Source organism: Myotis brandtii, unplaced genomic scaffold (assembly GCF_000412655.1).
Source record: "Myotis brandtii unplaced genomic scaffold, ASM41265v1 scaffold914, whole genome shotgun sequence".
Taxonomy (NCBI): Eukaryota; Metazoa; Chordata; class Mammalia; order Chiroptera; family Vespertilionidae; genus Myotis; species Myotis brandtii.
The window spans coordinates 17,066-37,798 of NW_005371764.1; the positions used below are offsets into that span (position 1 = coordinate 17,066).

Below are 20,733 nucleotides of genomic sequence, written 5' to 3' on the forward strand. Positions count from 1 at the left end.
CGCGGACGCGGGTGGAGGATTCTGAGTTGTGAGAGGCAGCCACCGCCTCCCTGGCGCTCCGCGCTCCAGGCGGCCGGATCCTGTAGAATCTACAGTGTAGATCCTTGGAGAGCTGCCGGCTGTATCCCGGGGGTCGCGAGCGAGTACGCCGAGATCAGCAGGCCCGACCCCATCGCTGGCTCACCTTGATGCCCCCTTACCCAAACACACAGGCCCTGAGTGCAGACCTAGCGCCTCCCCCGCTTGGAGATCCCTGCAGGGCCTCCGGGAGAGACTGAGCAAAGGACGAGGAAAGCACTCCCAAGGAAACTTGTTCCTCCTCTCCCCGCAGACACAGACTGGCCAGCCAGTGCGGGGAGAGGGGCGGGAGGGAGTGGGGGAAGGGCTCCGGGAAGGACGGGAGGAAGTGGAGGGGAGGGGAGGGGTAAGGGAGGAGGCTGCAGTTGGTGAAACTCCTCTGCCTCGGCTCTTCTCATTGCTTGCTCCTCTCCTTCACGCAGACACCCGGACCTCCCCTGGGCGCCAGCTCCAGGGCTCCAACGGGTCCAGAGACAAGCCGGGTTTATTTTTCCTTTCTGGAAATTGGCTTTGGTGTGTGCTTCCCTCCCACGCACCTCCCCCCCCCCTTTTCCTCCCCCCTTTGAGACATGGCTTGGGCAGTGGCTCCTGGAAGAGGAACAAGTGTGGGAAAAGAGAGAGGAAACCGAAGCTAAATGACAGGATGCAGGAGACTTGAGACACAAGAAGAGAAGCGTAGCTCTCGGAAGAAGTCACTGCCTCACTGCTTTTCTTTCTCCAAGAGGGACTGAGGATTTTACAGCTCTGGGCGGATTTGAGAGCTTTGGATTGTTTAGATTCCCCTTTTTGCTCTGTTTTCCCCGCCCGTCCTTGTTCTCTCGAACCTGCTTGGGGATCCGTCGTAGGGAGAATGGAGAGGAGGCTGCTGCTCTTCGGCGCCGCGCTCACCCTCGCCCTCGCCCAGGCCAGCGCTTTTCGCAACGGTAAGTGACAGGCGGAGGCGCTCGAGACAGCGCCCGCCCGGGGCTCAGGGCTGCCCGGTCCCGCCGGGCTTGGTTTCCCGCCCAGCTACGATTCCTGCGGCGCTGTTGGGATGAACCCGGAGTAGCCACTTCATGGGCGAAGGAAACTTTTATCCAGGCGGAGAAATAAAGAAATCAGATCGGTCGGTTAAGGGCAGGAATATTTTAAGCCTTCTGTCTCCCTCCTGAAGTTTGTGGTCTGGCTATGGGGGTTTTCCTATCTCTGCTACAAGGTAGCTCTGCCTACCTTCCCAGATCAACACACCAATTACCTTAATAATGTTTCCTCCCAAAGGCAATTAGATGAGACACCCTTTCAAAAATCTATGGCTGTTGAAAGTGAATGAAGGCTTTACCAGTACTCCCTGTTCTCTTCTGCTCCCTTAACTGTTTCCTCTGGTGGGTGCCTCTAAGAGATAGCGGTTGGTTGATTGATGGAACTCCCGCCTTTGTAAATCGTCCCTAATCCGTCTGGAGCATGAATAAAAGTTACAGTGTCAATACAGGAATCTGATGTATACAGTGTAGGCACCAGGATATCTGAAAATCCCTAACCTAGCTGCAGCTTCCACTGAGCTTTACAACGACTCCCTGTTAAATAAATGGAACACTGTGCTGCGGTATAAACAGTATCCTGTAACCTAAATAATGTGTTTTAATTTGTGATCTGATTGTAGGCATGTTTCATTTACCCTGTGAAGTTAAGGATATGAAATTATCTTTACAGTGAGTCTTCAGCAATTATTATTAACTAATTATCAAATATTTACTCCTTGGGTGGTGAAGGCTTGGGGAGGGGCAATGTGAGAAAAAGGGATATGTAATAAAGATTTATAAACATATATATATTTACTCTGGTTTAGATTTCAATCAAAGTAATTAGAAGAAAAGCCCATCCACTACTTACTGTAGTATATTGTTTTAACAAGAGACCATAAGGGGAGGGTGTTCAGACCAGGAGGGATTTAAATCCTATCTTTATGATGGAAGTTAATCTCTCTAATATGCTTTTTGGGGGTTTTGTGATTGAAGCTATAAATTTCGTCCCCACAGCTTCTAAGTAGTGTTCTGAAAGATAGGTTTGGAAACAAAACACGCACACACACACACACACACACACACACACAACTGCAAATGCAGAGTTCAATTTAGTACTGAACCTGAGGTCGTGGTATATTTTTATAATTTGGTAGGGGATAAAATAACACTCTCCTCCAATTGAAGGAGCTCAGGTGGTTAGACTTTAGAAATTACAGAAACTCACCCTCCCCAACTCCTGAGAATAAATCAGTAGCGATGTTCACAGGATGGATTTGAAACCTAATGCAAATAGCTTTCAGACTTGAGGTTGTGACCCCTCTCTACCTCTCTCTGTCTCTCCAAGGTGTCCCCCCAAATGTATACACACTTTAACAGCTGATAGTTCAATTTTGAAAGTGAAATGTATTTTAATAAGCACTGCCTTTATAATTATTCAAAGTCTGTGCATACATTTTTTGGATACACTATATATGTTATAAATGTGTGTATATATGTATATATATATTTTTTTCCTTAGCAGAAATCTGGGGGATACTAGGAACCTGAGCTTGAGTTGGTAAGCTTGATAAGTTAAAGCCATGTTGCTATGCTTGCAGTGACCACAACTTCAGTAGCTCAGCAGACCTCTTAAAGCCATGTCCACCTCCTGTGAGTCCCAGTGTCTGCTAAATTAATTCATTAACCTTATTTAGGACTAATGGTCCAGAGTCATTAGAAATTGCTCTTTCTTAATCAACTGCTAGAGAGATTGAACAGAGCCAGGGAGTCTAGCAGTCCACATTATCTTATTACACTGTCACTTTCTCAGAAGTCACAGATTAAAGAGCTCTGGTGTGGTACTGAGGCCACCTAAATGTCTCTGCAGTGACTCTGTCGAGTAACTAGAAGCAGTACTGTTTTATTTCACTCCTCTAACAGATAACAGACTATGCCATGATATCCGTACAGAGCTGGAGGAGACTTAATGAGATGGGGTCACTTTCCAAGTTTTTTTGCACATTTTAAATAAAGTAAGAGCCTGGGTAGAATCACACAACAACTTCCAATATGATCATTAGCTGAGATTCTGAACTCCAGTTGCAACATCATTTCTTCTGGGCAAATCTTAAGCTTTTAAAAGCCAAGGCAGAGGTAATCAGTGTGCCATTTCTAGTCTAAGAAACATAGAAACATCTAGCAATTGAGGAAAACAATATAATTCATATTGTCTTCTTTTTAATTTATGGGAAATGATTTCTGTAATGCATGTAGCTTTATGCATTTTTGATGTGCACTTTATCTTTCATTTCCATTTGACCTGGTTTTCCTGTAATAAAATTCTGTAGATTTGTAAATTCATGCTGAGAGCAAAGAATGCTATTCTCTTTCCACAGGGAATCTATTAGATGCAATATTAAAATCTATATATACCATTATTGAAATTTTGTGATTGATAGGCTTATATGTTTCACTGCTTTCATACCTGTTCCTCTTTCATAGTTTATTCACTGAATTTTTATTGCTCAAAATTAAGCATCAATAAATGCGGCTGCATTTCAGGCTGAGTATGAAATCCATCATAAAAAGTGACAATGAGAATCTATGCTGAACAAGAAATCAGCCTGGAGACTGGTTTATTTAATTAATGAATCACTTCAGCATTTGGGTTTTTTTGCAATGAAAGCTCAGAAAGAGTTAGCTCACCTTTCCCAGAATGTGAGAATGGGGCTTACCATATGTATTATCAGACAGATCTTAGTGTGGTGGATTTTTTCAACATGTAGATAATTGGAATTATTTTTCTTCTGCCCCATTATTTTGATCTGGTCTCCCAGCCCCAGCAACTTTACTTGGAGAAATAGAGTAGAATTATTTCTGCTTCACCAAATAGACTTTGTTCTGTGTTAATCTGAATGGAGCAGAGATAACACACAATCACTTAGATTTATGGGCAGATAAAACAACAGAAAAGGTTTGTCTTGGAAGCCAATCCCCACTGACCAATGACACAGACCAAGCTTATCATCAAAAGCTACAGAAGGGTTCCAACAGCATTATGTAGTCACCTTTCACTTAGAACTTGCTACTTAATTCGATTACACTTCTTTGGGGATAATTAAGTCTAGCAGAAGCTCCCTGGAACCCTGTTAACATCCATTGAGGGGACTCCATGTTTTTAATGCTAGAAGACCTTTGTCTTGGGACAGAAGTTTGTGGGGGGTGGGGATCCAGTCATTTTAGATCTCAGTTCACTTTCCTCCTGATCCAACCTTCCCTGGGATCAAAGAGCATCCTTGGTGGGGCGTTACTATCTGTATACGCGCCACCTGAAGGACCTGCAGGGGTCAGAATTCTCCATACGAAGTTATGGGGTGTTCAATAGCTGGTAATTTACATACAAAGCTAGAGTACCTAACTGGTTGTGAGGGGAAAGATCTACTAAAATGTTATTTTCATTACAGATAAATGTGGCAATACTATAAAAATTGAAAACCCCGGGTACCTTACATCTCCTGGTTATCCTCATTCTTATCATCCAAGTGAAAAATGTGAATGGTTGATTCAGGCTCCAGAACCATACCAGAGAATTATGATCAACTTCAACCCTCACTTTGATTTGGAGGACCGAGACTGCAAGTAAGTAAGAGCGTTATTTGAACGGGGCACCACAGCACCATCTAGTGGTCGCGATGTCTAACGGGGCATCCTGAGTGTACAATCTGGGATATAAATGGATCCAGGGGGCATTCCAGTCTAGGCCCGATTACATGTCAGTGGGTATGGAAATTAAATTATGTTAAGTGATTTCTGAGTTTCCTAAACTAGGAAGGTTATATTTAAATGTGCAATCGCTCATATTATTTTTCCTGTTAACACTTTTGGTTTTGAAATGTATATACATGTGTCTTCCCTCCATCCCCACCTGGAAAGGAGAACTAGAAACCCAAACTTTCATTTGAGTTTTTATTAAATATTGGGAGTTACTAACATTTGTGGCATTGAAAGACAGTAAGATTGGATATTTTTGTAACAAATCTGTGGCACATTTTGTAATTTAAGAACTCTATCTTATTGGCATGACAAAAGAAAATTATTGAAAATAAAAGGAATATAGGGTAAGTTGGATAAGGGGATTTTTATGGTGGATAAATGATTGCAAATCTTTTATTGAAGATGAGTAAAATAATTATTAATGCACAATGAGTAAAATGAGACTCAAATATGAATCAGTATTTCATTCATCTGTTTTAGTTTTGCTATCTCCTTCTAATTATTAAGTTATGAAGCATTGTTAAGTTATTATGCCAGATTTCATTATTATGAAAACAGTCACACTATAGAGTCTAAATTATATTTCCCCACTTTATGTGAACAAACTGGTGTTCAGTTTTCCACAGTATGGAAGGGAAGTGTTGACATTGCAGGCAGCAGTCCACAAAGAGCCAGATTTACTCTTCTCTCTGGACAGCCAACAGACCCCCATCTCTGTTTTGTCCACATCATCCCACTCTGCCCTACTGCTCATGGTGTATTCTCCAGAGATTTGAAGCTGAATATCAATTTTTAATGAAGTTTAGACATATAAATAGTTTGAACAAAGGAAAACAATCTAGTTAAATCTGAATTCTAAAGTGTCTCTCAGGGATATGTTTCCCAAGTTTTAAAATGGGTCAGTTTGATATCATTGTATATAATGAATATAGATTACTACTTTCACTGGATATCAACATTATTATGTAGGCACACTCATTATTAAAAGTATTCTATCTGAAAACACATAACTCTTTTAGGAAAGAACAGAGTAATATGAAAATATTCCCACCTGTAGTAAGTCCTGAATAGCATGTTGAGTTGGTGGGGTAAACTAATTTTTCATGGACAGGGTATTGACTTCATCTGGTTAACTAGAATGTTAACTCAGTATTCTAGTGCACACAGAATTAGCAATTCATATACTGTTGATCAATTTCCAAGTAATCAGCATACACTATAGTACAATAGAATTATGCTGATTCTAATTTAATCTTTGTCCTGTGATTCAGAGGTGCTTCAGGATATTAAATTGACTTTTTAAATCTTGTATGAAAGTTGTCATTAATAGAATGTTACAGTGACTGCTAAGAAACAGAGCTTATTGTATTTTGGGGGGAGTCAATATTCTGTATGGTGGTTTTTACATTGTCAATCACCTAGATAGCCTAGAGACTTGTTTCTATTTTATTTTTGTTTTTTGACAATACTTAAACTGCTATAGGACATGTTTTTAAGAAACGCTGATAAAACATATTCAAGAAATGAAATTATTCTCCAAAATAAGGTGCTATTAAATTTCAATAAACTCACATTTACTAATTCCTGATCTGAAAATCATGACCATGTGTATGTGTAATATAATAGTTAAAGAATTCAGAATACTCAGTGGTTATTAGCAGTGGTGTGCTGGTAAATGTTTGACAATTTCTGTAGTATAAATACTCCCTCCATGGCCAATTTTAAACTACCCTTGTGATGTCACTCTGTACAGAGTTGCAAAGAGATGTCTACAGTTGGTTCTTGTGAGCTGGTGCAAGCCAACTCCAGGACACAACTGGAGTGGAAATGTAAGAAAGGGAAGCCAGTTGAGTGTGTTAATATACATAAAGTGCTTACAGCAGTGTCTGGCACACAGTAAGCCTTAAATATTTGCCATACCATGGTGTGAGGTAGGATATGGTGGGATTTTAGTTAGTTTTCTTTTTTAAGATGAGAAGAAAACGGGTAATTGTATTTTCAAGGGAGAGACAATTTTAGTGATGTTAGCAAGGTAGTTCAATAAACTGATGTGGCCAAGAATATTGTTTCTGTAATTATGATGGTGATATTTTTTAATGCTAGAGTAAGGTGATTTCTTAATTATGGTAACTGAGAGTTTGTTCTCTGTGAAGGTGCCATTTCCTAGCCAGTCTTGAAAGTCTATTTTTAGCCTGATGAAGTCAATGAACGTTGTGGCATGGGAAGTATCTTTGTGCCATGTTTTGAAGTATTGTTATCTGATCATTTTATCAATGAAAATTCAAAAAACAATATTGATAAACCAACTTAAGACATTGTAGTTTCTATCTTTTCAGGTTGCTCCACATGATTACTAGTTATTGTTGAAGGTTGTAGTTGAAATTCTACAAATGGCGGCAGAATTCTTATCTCCTTTTGAAAAGGCTGTGAGAAGAATCAACAGCTTTATATTTTGTGGGGGGAGGCGGTAGAATTTCCCACAAAACGTGGAAACCACCAGAAACTCGTGGAACAACAAATTCATAGACTTCAAAAGTTTATGTTAGATGCACAAAAACATAACTTTTGGGTTCTGGTGGGTTTTGTGTTTGTTTTTTTAAATTTCTATTAGGCTACTTCCAAAATTGTATTTGAAATGGTACAAAACTAGTTATAATAAATCAATTCAGAAGTCTTTTGGTCATTATTCTTGGTAAGAGCAAACTGTTGTCTTGAGATATTTTCTTTCCCTTTCTCAGCTATATTATATATACTTGTACCAATGTCATAAGGTTACTGTAGTGGATAATGAGATAGTGGATATGAGAGCCCTTTGAAAAGTTAAAAGTTCCCCTCAAAAGAAGTTATCATTTAAAAAAAATTTTTATTGATTTCAGAGAGGAAGGGGAAGGGAGAGATAGATAGAAACATCAATGATGAGAGAAAATCATTGATGGTTGCCTTCTGCACTCCCCACTCCCCACTGCAGATCAAGCCCAAAACCGGGGAATGTGCCCTTGACCAGAATTGAACCGGGGACCCTTCATTCCGCAGGCTGACTATCTATCAACTGAGCCAAACCAGCTAGGGCAAGACATTATCATTTTTTACAATATCTTTACAACTGGGTGATTGTTAGAACATTTGGAAATATAAAGTTAAGCATATGTCTAACTGAATATATCGATCTAGTAATGGGATGATCATGTAATACACCCCACATTTTCTCTTGATATCATCAGTATTTGTGTAGTCAACTTTCACCATGCGAAAGCTCAAGAAATAAATTCCTGAGTGCATTTGCTTATTGAGAAACATCCTTGAGAGCCAAGTAAACAATTATTTTTCTGTAAGGTATAGAGGTGGATAAGTAATAAAATAGATTAGTTATGGTAAACCAAATTTTCATTTACATTTTACTGTTTTATTTGTAATTAAATAAATAAACTGCTTCATAATTTTAACAATATAATTTATGATTTATTTATCACAACTTTTCATGTGTATAACACCAAGACTGACCCAATACAAAAGTGCATATTGGGATGGGGGAGGGTAAGGAGGTTGTTGTTTCCTTAGGGAAAAATAGTGTGCAGGTTGTGCTTATTAGTTTTAAAATGCAACAGTCTATGTTTATGCCACCACTGAATCAGTTTTCATTACAAATAAGCAGTGAAAAACAGAATACAGTATTATAACTTGCTGAATTCTTTTATTGAACAAGGGGTATTGATCAATCGTTCAGCAGAGTGTAAGTAGAACATCTGTCTGCAGGGCTAATTTTGTGCTAGGATTTCTGGCTATATATACCGCCTGGTTTTATTGTTATGTTGATGTTGAGGGGGTTAGAGAATGTTCTGAGAGGAGAAGGTGTTAAGGAAATGGAAGGAATGATAAGTTCTCTTTTTGGCACCAGAGAATGCTCCATGTTGTGAAGTGTGGTGCTGCAGACATCTTGAATCTCATAAAACTTTATATCTGCATAATAAACAAGAATGTCATTGATACGACAGAATTTATGGAACCTTTCCAGTTTCCCAGCAAGGCAACCTATCAGCATGATAATTTATAAGGGTTGTGACAAATACTGCTGAGTAAAGAGGTGTGTGGTTACATTCAGATCAGATGTCGTCATCTGGGGAGCAATAAAAATTTCACAGGCATTGGGTTAAAAACATTAAGAAAATTAATGTGAAGCTCCAGAAAAGAATCTAAAAAGATGACAGTGCTGGGGGAGAAAGCCCAGTAGTTGTCTTCTTACTGACAAGTTCCTGACTTTAGTGACTGATTGTCAGTGCTGTTTTGTGGGATTTCACTAGGACACAAGGCTAGCTTGCATAGATAAACAATTTGCTGAGTTCTGTATAGAATTTAAATCTCTTCTTTGTGTAACCAATAACATGTGTCTTTTTTCTAACTTAATGTAATCAAAGGAAGATTTCACTCTAGTAACTTCATATGAAGTTTAATTACAATAAACTTATAATTAAATAGATGAATTTCAAGTTTAGGAATTGTGTTACATCATTAATTGTTTCTTTAATGATACTTTAAAAAATACCTACATTATTATAAACTTTGAAACACTGCTCTTTCATTTATTTTAATAGAATATAAACTCACTGAATAAAAATTAATCTGCCCTTTGTTTTTTGAATCTGATTATTTCTACAAATTTAATTATATAATGGTCTATTATTCATTTGTTGGCAATTTGGGAAATATAGGTTCTATTTATGGTTTCCCTAAGTAATATTTTCTGTTTTGGATTTATTCACTTTGTTTAGCATGGATTGTGACAATAGTTTAGGTTTTTAAAAGATTCATTAAAATATTATTTATCTTGATTCGTGAGTTCTATGGCCTTTTGTATCCAAGGCAAGTGCCTCACTCTAGTCCCAGTCTTGTGTTTTGGAGCATCACTTAGACCAAAACAAAGACCTTGTTTTATAGAAACCAGTGGATATTTTATGCTAAAATACCTCTCCATTTTCTATATGTAACATAGAAGTATATGTACTTTTAATTACAATATAATCTATATCTAGAAAAATATGCAAAGTAAGTGTAAAATTTGATAAAATTTTCAGTGCCACCACATTCATATAACCAACCCAGAGTAAAAATTCCCAGTTTCCTAGAAAAAGCCCCTGTGTTCACTTTCAGTCACTAACCTTTGGCCTCAAGGGCAACTGCTTTCCTGACTTGTACAATTCGATTTTTATAAATTTCAAAATCAGACAAAATCATAGTTTTAACAGTCTGTATGTACTCTCCTTTCACTATAGTGCAATTCTGTGGAATTCAGATTAAAAATGTGCACTGTTCCCCACCTAATAAAAAAAACAGAGTCCTACTGAGCATTTTCTAATTTTTTCAGTGACTACTGTAGAAATACTTTGTATTTGTTGCATATATTATGGTTTGTAAAATTAAAGACAAAGTTTTCAGTCTGGAGCCTACTTTATCTGCAAGGCAAATTCTGAAAGAAATCTTTTTTACTTTATATTTTCTCATATATTTCTTGCTGGTTTTAATCTCAAGTAACTTCCCAATATGGGCAATGTGAGCGGCACTGCCACCACCAAGCTCAATTCAATTATAAAACTATTGAATGAGTAAGATTGAACCCTTCTCAGAACAACTGCTGACCCGCCTGCAGCATCCTTAGTTACTACTCAGGCAGATAATTATCTACTTTTTTCCTTTTGATTTTCCCCCATTAGCACTGATTTTATTTGGACAGAACCCCATGTGTTTAATAACATTATTATTTTTTATTATTTGTTACTATAGGCAATCACATTTGATCATAATGAATTGAGTATTGGAAGGTTGTTTTGTGTTCAGCATTCCTATCATTCAAAAAACAAAAAGCAACCTTTATGAGAAGCTAAAAGGAAGGTTAGTTCAAATCTCAGATTGAATCAACATGTGCATGGCATTTCCAGATTTCGTTTTGGGGAGTAGGCACTTAAAATTTGATCCAAGTGAGACATATGCTTCAGCCAGCATGCATATTCTCAGCTCCTTTCTTTCCAGCATAAAATGTGATAGTTGCCTGCATGCTGACATATGTGCGTGTGTGTAAAAGAGGCTACAAAATAAACTTAACTAATTGCCGTTGTAGTATTCATCAAGGCTGATGATTAAGCCTGAAGAAGAACAAGAGACAAGATTATTGTTCAGATCAGGTTCCAAATGCCTCATAATTGGGTGTTTGTAATCAATCCTGATTGTAGTAGTCAGTGACTTGGCATAACATAGCGCCTTAAAAGAAGATTTTTCCTCCTAGTCTCTGATTGACTGAACTGTGTCTATGTCATTTAGGGATGGCATGATGGTATTACTCTCAGGCTGACTGTGATCCATGCCACACACATGCCTACTTATGGTTCACATCATTTAGTCTTTGCAGAGAGCTTAAGAGTGAACTACATTCATTCAGAACTCTGCTAAATTCTGCAGAAGAGCAGGGAGAGAAAAATATATTTTGGCTACTGTTTACTCAGTTGCTTTGTAATGTGGTTTTTCTCCTCATCAAGCCCAGGTCTATTGCACACATATCTTACATTTTTCTCGGTCAGCATGTTTTATCACCTTTAACTTAAATAATCAGTGGAAAGTTTAGAAAGGAGTGATTGCAGCTGGTTCTGTCAGGTCCTCACTATTTGCTATCACGTCATTGACTAAGCACTACGTACATGGTCTTACTTATTCTTCCTATCATCCCCATCTTATAGATGGCAGCACTGAGGCTTAGAAAGAGTCTATTAACTGAGCCCAAATGCTCAGCTGCTGCACCCAATATCTTTCCACTTTTGTGACTGAAGGGGCTTGAGTTAGGCCTTTTGAATGAGAAAATTTTTATGAAATGTTGTCAACTAACTTTTTATTCAGGCAGCCATTGTCTTCTATCAAAAATCTCACACAGAAGTTTAAATATACACCAACTAATTCTGAGTAAGGATTTAATTTTTAAATGCTCAGTTCAAATTAAGTAAGCTCTGGTAAAAATTGTGCATGGAAACTCCCAAAGAATGGGTGGTTTCTACTTAGTCGAAATTTGTCTTAATTTAGGTATGACATCCTAGGGGAAAATATCTGAATTCTGGTCCTTTTTGTCAATGGAGTTTGAAAGCACAAAGCACATGCAAATACAATAACCAGGCAGCATAAGGGCTGGACTTATACAATCCAAGGGATACATGAGATCCCAGCTGCATCCAGTGCTTCCTCACTGGCCTGGAACTAGTCTCTTCTAGGTCATTCCCGTTTACTTAATTAATCTTAGGCAAATAGCCCCAAAGTTGCTCTCTTCCCCAGTTCCCCTATTTGGAACATGTTGATACAGCCCTTGTATTTGCCACTGGTGACTCAGTAAGTAAGGGTTAAAGAGAAAATGTTTGCTCAGGCACTGGGTTCCTGTGAGAAATAGAAGAGTGTTTTTTGAGAAGAAACAGATGCTTCAGAGTATTTTGTTTTTATCTGGTCACATTCTTGTATAATCAGTCAGCTAGGTTGGATGTAATGGCTTGTTGCTTCTGTGATGTCTGGCATGTCATGGAGAGATCAGCCAGTCCTGGGATGAAATAGGATCTAAATGTCTCCTTTTTCAAGTTCTTAAATTTCTCTAGAAGAGGCAGAAGTGGCAAATGCCAATCAATATGGTCATGATTCCAACTCCTTATCGGACTCTCCAACCAATGGATGCTACTAGCAGGGCAGCTATTGTATAAGATGTAAGGTGTTAATAAAATGGCATGGGGAAAAGTAAGATGTGGTCCAAATCTGAGTCCTAGATATGATTTAACAAAATTAAAAACACAAAATTCCCCAATTAAAGAAAAAGAGAACACGCTTTGACTCAAAGAAAATGAAGAACACAAACCCCCGCATACTTGGTAGCACAGGTTGATTTTGTCTGATTTGGGATTATGTTATTTTTTAGATGTAGTGACACCTAGCTCAATTAGACCACTTTTTGACCTTTTATCTTGGTTAATACTTATCTGTTCATTCTTAATAACTTGAGAAAGTGGACATTTATTTGTTAACAAATTTGGACATGGAAAATACGATTACATTTTTAATTTCTGGATCAATCCATTTTTTTAAAAAAATGGGAGCCAATACAAATAACAAATCTTCATTAATTTGACAGTCTGACACTATTTGCACCTCTATTCTAACACTCATGTGTTTAGGTTCTTCCTTCTAATGGTATAATAAGGGTTTGTCTCCCTTTTGGGTGGCAAACTCTAGGAAGGTAGAAGCCATATCTTAAAAATTTCTACCATCCACAATTCAAAAGAATTTTTTTAGTATAATAGGCACCAGTTTAACTGAACTGCACAACTGACAATTTTATTGAAATTGAAATCTGATGATGAAGAATAAAGGAGGGGGGAACAGTATTTCCCTAAGTAGGGTCTGTGGTTCACAGTCAGCAACCTGGAGAATGCACAGCGAAATTAGGTGAAGGGACAATGAATGGGGCAATTTAGGTAACTACTCAAGTCCTTTCAGCAAGGACTTCTGACAGCCTGGATATGGACATTCCCCAGTCCTCAACCACCTGTTCAGAGGCATCAGAACTGGAATTTTGGAGTCTCTGATTCTCAGGGGCACAGGCAAGGATCACAGATTGGCTGGAGAGTGACAGAGCAGGGGGAGTAGGCTCTGCCACACAAATCGCCTGCTCTCCCTCCACTGTGCATGTTTGGAATGGATTTCAGCCTCGCCTTTATTGGAACCAAAACTGACCTAGGAGCTTCTTCACTATTCAAGATGTAGCACATAATTTTATTTTTCAATGAAGGTTATTGACACTAGATCAGGGGTGGGCAACCCCTGGCACGCGTGCCAAACATGGCACGCCAGTAACTTTTGCTGGCACGCGAAATCCTCTCTTATAATCTTCCATTTACAATTGTGAATCTTTGTTCTCAGTGATGAATTTTGTTAAGTCTCATAATAGGAGTAGCCTGAAGGATGAAAGTAGTAGCTCGTGCATATCTCTGAAGGTCACGAAATATAAACCTGATGTAAAATCTCTGTCATCAGTGATGCAGCAGCAAAAGTCCCACTGATAATATCAAACGGAGTCATAAAGTTTTCTGTCGGACTATCAGTGTACATGTATACATTAAAAAATAAATGTATTTTTCATCATCATATACTGTGTTTTTGTCGCTCGAATGAATTTTATTATTTCTTCAAGGTTCTTCACATACATACACCTTAAGAGATATCAAGTAGGTGTAACATGTTCTCAAAAAATTAGGGTTGGCACGCAGAAGAATTTTGAGTCAGAGATTTTGCTGGTTTTGGCATGCACTCACAAAAAGGTTGCCCACCCCTGCACTAGATGAAGGGAATTGGAATTTAGCACTAATTAGAATTTCTCTTTTTTTTTTTTTCCCCAACGATAATGTTTTGCATTTCCCTTATCCTTTATTTCAGTGTCAATTTCTTTGTCCCTGGCTAGGGACACTACTGAATAATGGTTAGGATATACTGGTTTAGTCCTTTAAGACACAGCCTCATTTTCCTCTTTAGCTCTTATAGCATCATACCTGATATGTGTTTGACTTCATTAACAGGGGCTGGGGATTTCTGATTGTCTGGAGACTGTGCTAGAAGCTCCATGTGAAAAAGTGTTCTGGTGAGAATTAGGGACATGGGTTATAATTGCATTTCTGCCATTCATTCACATCTGTGAGATGAGACACAGTTTATATGGGTTGTGTTGAAATCTATGAATGGCTTGATTATGGCACCATTAATACCATGGTTTTGAAAATGTTAACCAGTGCATCTCAGTAAGATGTAACAACATAAGGGTCTGATGGAGGAATATGATCTAAACACAGCTTTAATTCATCTTTTATGCTTCTCTTTCCAAAGGAAAAAAAAAAAGCTTTCTTTCCTCTACCTATCTCAATAACAGTGTTGATGAAATAATGTAGGGGAAGCATGTTATGACTACAAGAGCAACATGTTAAATAAAGCCTAGGTATCACTATAAAAGGAAGTGCATCAGCAGGTTTTTGTTCCTTAAAATAAGTTCAGACGGTAAACAATAATATCTGCATCCTTAAGAGGAGCCACTGATAAATATCTCAAAGCACAGCATGTATCCAGGACAGAGATGATATCTAATGCTCAGCATGTATTCAACCAACAAGGATTTCTAAATGTCTTATATAGTTAGCTGCCTTGTTAAGTATGTTATAATTGCAGTCTTGTAAAAATCTATATGATGGAGTTTCTGGAAAATCTCAGGAAAGAGGCTAGCTCAGTGTCACAAACTTGATAAATAGCACTGATGGCTTCAAAAAATCATTATTTTCCCAAGTGTGCCTGAGAACTTATAAACATATTCAGTATATTCAGACACTAATCCTGCCAGTACTTTAAGGCTAAAACCAATACCATGGTGGCTAATACAGCAAAGATGTCAGTCCTTTCCAATAATTTAAGCCAAATAGTTCCATTATATTAATGTTCAAGAAAGAGGAAACTGTGGATTTTGTAGTATAAATTCATAGAGAAAAGCAGCTGCGAAAATAAATGTTTTTAAATTGATGTTCCATCCCAATCTCATCCCTTTCCCTCTGTCTCTAGTTGCCCTGGGTCTTTTAACCCTTCTGTCTCCTTCCCTCCTTTCTGTTTGTGACAGATTTCCTGCTAGTGAGGGGATTCTCAGTGGCTGCAATGAAGAGCTTGCCCACAGGAAGGCCCTCAGGGCAGTGGCAGAGAAGAGATTACTTTTTTAATCCCTTCTCCCACCTCACCTTTATGATACAGTTGTATCTGCAGCCTCTCAAAGTACCCTCAGCTCTATTTTCATTTGAAATGTCTTTCGGTGTGTGTGGCTGGGAGCTCCTGAAGAAGGGGTTTGCTTTTCCTTCTTGTGGGACCATAATGGGCCTCCAGGGGTCAAATAGGCTCTGTACGACTTTCCCACACATGGGAAAGTGTAAGAATTCCTCCTTGGACATTGTTATCCACCAAAAAGTTTTCATCTCTCTTTCTCTTTTCTATCAAGGGTATTGAACATGGTGTCTACACTCTAGAACTTTCTTGCTAACCTCTTTTCAGTACAACTTTTTGCCTCCTCCAGTTGACTGAAACTGCTTGCTTCAATGTTATACTTCAGTCACCCTTCTAAGGCCCCAAACCATTGGCCCTAACTTCTTCAACCTTTGTACAAGTCATACACAATTGGCTACTCTCCACTCATGGGAGCTTTATTCTTTCCTGCATCTTATCATCTTGTGCCATCTTTATATCCTCTCCAGTTCTTTGACTACTTGTGTTTTTGGCCAGTTTCTCTTTCTTCTCCCACCCTTAAACATGGGCATTTGATAAGGTATTGCTTTATCCCAAGTGTCTTCTCCCTGAATTATCTTTTGGATATTAGCCAGTTAGCTCAGATAATACCTAAAATTCTGTCCAGCCCTAGATTTGACTTAGGCATTGGACTTAAACTTCTAAATTCTTTCTGAATGATGTTGACTGCCTGGATATATAAACCATTGTCATGAATGAAAAATCAAATTGCATTCCTCCCTTTAAAATGACTTCTGCATTTATTATTTTTATTGTTGATTGCTTCCTTTTCTCTTTATTCAAATTTGAAATTCTGGATCATCTCCTGATTCCTTTTTAAAAAATATATATTTTTATTGATTTCAGAGAGGAAGGGAGAGGGAGAGTGAGATAGAAACATCAATGATGAGAGATAATCATTGATTGACTGCCTCCTTCACACCCACACTGGACATGGAGCCTACAATCCAGGCCAGGAATCAAACCCTGACCAGGAATCAAACCATGACCTCTTGGTTCATAGGTCTATGCTTAATCACCAAGCTATGCTGGCCGGGCTCCTGATTCCTTTCTGTCCTCCAAATCTAGTTGGCTTAAAGGCCTCTAAATTACATATCGGTAATGTCCCTCACATCTATCTTTTCTGTTAGATTTCTATTCTACCACTCAAATTCTGACTTTGTAACCTATCCTTGGTACAATTGCATTAGCCTCCTCAAGTGCCTTCCCTCATTTCTCCTCTCTGCTTAAAAACATTGAAAGTTCCCCATTTTCTCCTTGCTTCTGCCTGTTCTTCTCAACCTTCCTCGATGTAGCTCCCACCTGTTATCTGCCCTATCCCCTGGAATTCCCCTATATATTTCACCAAAATGCTCACCTTGTAGTTCTTCAGACTCATCCTTGTTCTCCTACTGCATGCCTAGTTGAAGGGTGTTTCCCTGTCAAAACATTGCACATCATCCTTGTTTTTTTCTGAAGTTATGCTTCCTTCATAAAGCCATTCCTGACAACCAACTACCAATTAAATGTGGACTCTTGTTCTCTGTCTTCTGACACGCTCAAGAACTGTGTCTATGCATCATTCATGTTCCTTACAATATTCTGAGTTATGTTGTAATCATTGGTATTCTGCTACTACTCAGCCAACTAGTTCCTCAAGTTCTTAAGAACAGAGATTGATATGGTTTGCTAACACTTGCAGAGCCTATCAAAGTGCTTTGCCCAAAGTAGGTGCTTAATTAATATTTGCTGATTTGAACTGACCCACTGATATTTAACAGGTCTTCTCCAGCGTGTTCATCTAGCACAGAAGTATGAAATCAGCTTTTTAGGAAAAGTTGTAACTTAATCAGACAACAACAATGCACACATGAACTTCTCATTTACATGGTATACCCTTCATTTTCCTGGGTAATAGAGTAAAGCTTACATTTCTTCCTCTAAAAATCTCTTTTTAAAAACCTAGATTCCTATATGTAAGTAGTTTCAGCTAAATCTCAAAAAAATATGCAGAAAGCTTTGCTTTCTGTTTTACATTCCTCTTCATATTCTGCTTTGGAGTTAGAGGCATAAAATGTATTAACATTGTAGGCATATGTTCTGATTGCTGAGTATTTTCTGACATCCCCACAACTCTTGAGAGTTTGTGTCACAACTCTGTAAACTTTACCTATTGTATATTCATGTCTAGGCTTAAATTCAAACCACCTTTAAATAAATTTACCAGAAATCATTTAGAGTCTTTTTCTGTTCCAGCTGGCAACCCCAATAAATACACATATGAACATCACAGCAGGCTTGTTGGGGAAGATGGATAAAAGAAGCGTCTTCATTAAAGAAGTTAACATGGGATGTAGCCCTGAAGAAGGGTATAAATATGTTAGTCCATATCACCCGGTAAATATCAGGCTCTATGTTTCAGTTCAACCACATTAAGACACTACCCTAGAGAGGTGCTATATGAGCCAACCCAGGGTCACTGTGGTGGGGTATTTTCTGAAATGGACAATCAGAAGCTTCAACTGCTCCCTTGGCTCACATCTTTGTCACCATAGCAATGTTTTTAAAGCATATCTTAAAGCTCTGTGTCACAAGAGCTAATATCAACCCAAGAGGAGGAGACAAAGAAGTAGCAGGTGAGCGGCTGCCCCAAGTTTTTATATTTCTCACTAGCCCCTAGTGTCACTCGTTTATATGGAGTTATCTGGAATATTTCTACGTGTTTCTGTTATCTCTCTAATCTAGAATCCCATAGCACTCATTCATTCTCACGTCTCTATAGTTTGTTTGCAACCAGAGAGCACAAGCAGCTTACTTGATCAACTCTTGTGTTTCCGGTGGGTAAAAGCCTTGCTTGGCAGAGGCAAAAGTGTTACTGATCATGCCTTCAACTTATTTTACTTTGTGCCAAGCCTGTATTGACCACAGTTCCCCCAGGAGACTTGCCTTCACAGGTGATGCCTCCAGGAACCCACCCTGATCCTGAGTTCTAGAAGCAACTCAACCTCTAAGTAGCTGAGTCTCTTTGGGCCTTCATTTCCTCATCTGTGAAATGAAAGGGGTGGCTCTGCACTTTAAATATCTTTGCCTTCAATATAACATGACTTCTGTTATATTGAAGGGGAATCCTGTTGCCATAAAAGCAATTTCCAAAGATACCTTCTCTAATCATTCAGCCTGGCCCTGATCCAGGACCTTTCTCTGGCCTTTGACAAGACAACCACCCAGCCCCTATTTTCTTTCTTCTTTCCTGGATCTAAGTTACTCTAGCTTAGCCTAGACCCTCCTGCCTTTTGTAACACAGCCCTCCTCTCTTTTCTACTATTTTTTTTCTTCAGGAAACATATTTTATGTTAGTTTTACACCCTTAAATTATATGACATTTTAGACTCTATTTTGGCAGCATTTATTCTAAGGAATTATTCACTTTTTTTTACCTAGACCTTAATCTTACTAGTACCTACTGATACATATGTTTTATCTAATTAGTAGTTTAGAAGAACTGGGAATATGGTCCTCAGAAATACTTTATTGTTCTGCTGTTTTTGAGAATAAGACTTGCAGGCAGTGGAAATTCTGTGTAGGAATGTGTTGTTTTTTCTTGAAACTTGATGAGTCACAAGCCAAGTTCAAGGTGTAATTTAACAGCAATTGATAACCTGGGTCTTAACCTAAACTTGGATTTGATCAATAACACAAGTAGCTTTTACCTCATCTCTTTGTTCAACATAGATTGTTAAAATTAGGTTGTAAAGAATAGAAATTACATTGGAAAAAATACAAAGGAATGACAACAGTGATTTTGTAAATAAATTCCACTCTTTATGTCTCAAAGGCAGTGTAAGCTGTGTAATTAGCTATATATCTATTTGTAAAACAGTCTCAAATTAAGGAGCTTATTCAGACACCATTGTAAAAATAATTTTCTGTGGTCTATCAACAGGAGATAAGATGGTACTTTGTTGTCACCTGCTGAGGCCCATTAGGAATATTCTATTTCAGAAGAAAATCACACTGTAAATACAATGTTGAGATTCATTTATTCCCACAATAGCATTTTTGCAAAGGTGCAGTTTCATAGTTTGAATTAGCATTGATAGCATGTCACCATTTCTAAGCTCTTTATAACCACTGGTTAATTCACAAATCTTTGGGAAATTATTTATTTGTACCTGACCCATTTTAGAATGAAATCATCAAAATGTATAAAGATAAACCAACTTGCCAAAGGTTAACCAGGGACAGAGATGTGATTAACACTTGCCATTCATCTATACACGTTTTTTCCTTCGCACATCTGATATGTCCCCAATAAAGATTAAAGAGCTCTATTAATGATTCTATTACAGACAGAAAACTTGGTTTCAAAAACAAGTATAAGTCATTCAAGATTCAAATATAAACAGGACTTGAAATAAATGATCATATTAATTGTATTTTTTTCCTGTTTGGTCCTCAAGAGCCATGGGTTTTTTGTTGTTTTTTTTGTTTGTTTTTTTGTTAAAGCAAATGATCAATGGGTGGACTAATATCTAAAGTTATTTAGCTTATTCCCAGTATTAATTGAGAAATGTCTAGTATTTCTAAACACAACAGTAAAAAGAGAATTTTAGCTGTCAACCCCCATTATTGTTGTCATTGCATCTTTCCTGGGATTGTCCTTGAGGTTTAAACTATTCATGTTTCTTATTAATGTTTTAGGGTTTGGTTTATATATTGATTATATAGGCCAGTGAGCTTGGCGTGTCAGCATTTTGAAAAACCCTAACTTAACTCTGGTGCCGTGTCACATATAGAAATTTTTTGATATTTGCAATGATAGTAAAACAAAGATTTATATTTTTGATATTTATTTTATATATTTAAATGCCATTTAACAAAGAAAAATCAACTAAAAAAATGAGTTTGCGTGTCACCTCTGACACGTGTGTCATAGGTTCGCCATCACTGATATAGGCACTGAGATTGATGATGAGCATAAATTCACAGTTAAACATTCATTCCAACATAAACTTAGAAAAAAAATATACATGGTAATAAATTCAGAACTCACAATTTGGAAGTTGGAGTAAATTCAGGCACTTTT

General features: G+C 38.0%; 1 protein-coding gene across 7 annotated transcripts in view; it reads left to right on the forward strand.

Moving 5' to 3' along the window:
* The window catches only part of NRP1 (neuropilin 1), a 196,639-nt gene that overhangs the window by 10,318 nt on the left and 165,588 nt on the right, over positions 1-20,733 (forward strand). For 5 of the 7 annotated variants that reach the window (XM_005885510.2, XM_005885513.2, XM_005885511.2 and 2 more), the window contains exons 2-3: positions 501-1,001; positions 4,523-4,697. In XM_005885510.2, the coding sequence (XP_005885572.1) occupies positions 929-1,001; positions 4,523-4,697 (248 nt within the window). In that variant the 5' untranslated portion in view covers positions 501-928. Of the gene's footprint in view, positions 1-423; positions 1,002-1,709; positions 1,767-4,522; positions 4,698-20,733 lie in introns of those variants that run through there. The other 2 variants (XM_014532767.1, XM_014532768.1) reach the window with 2 other exon arrangements.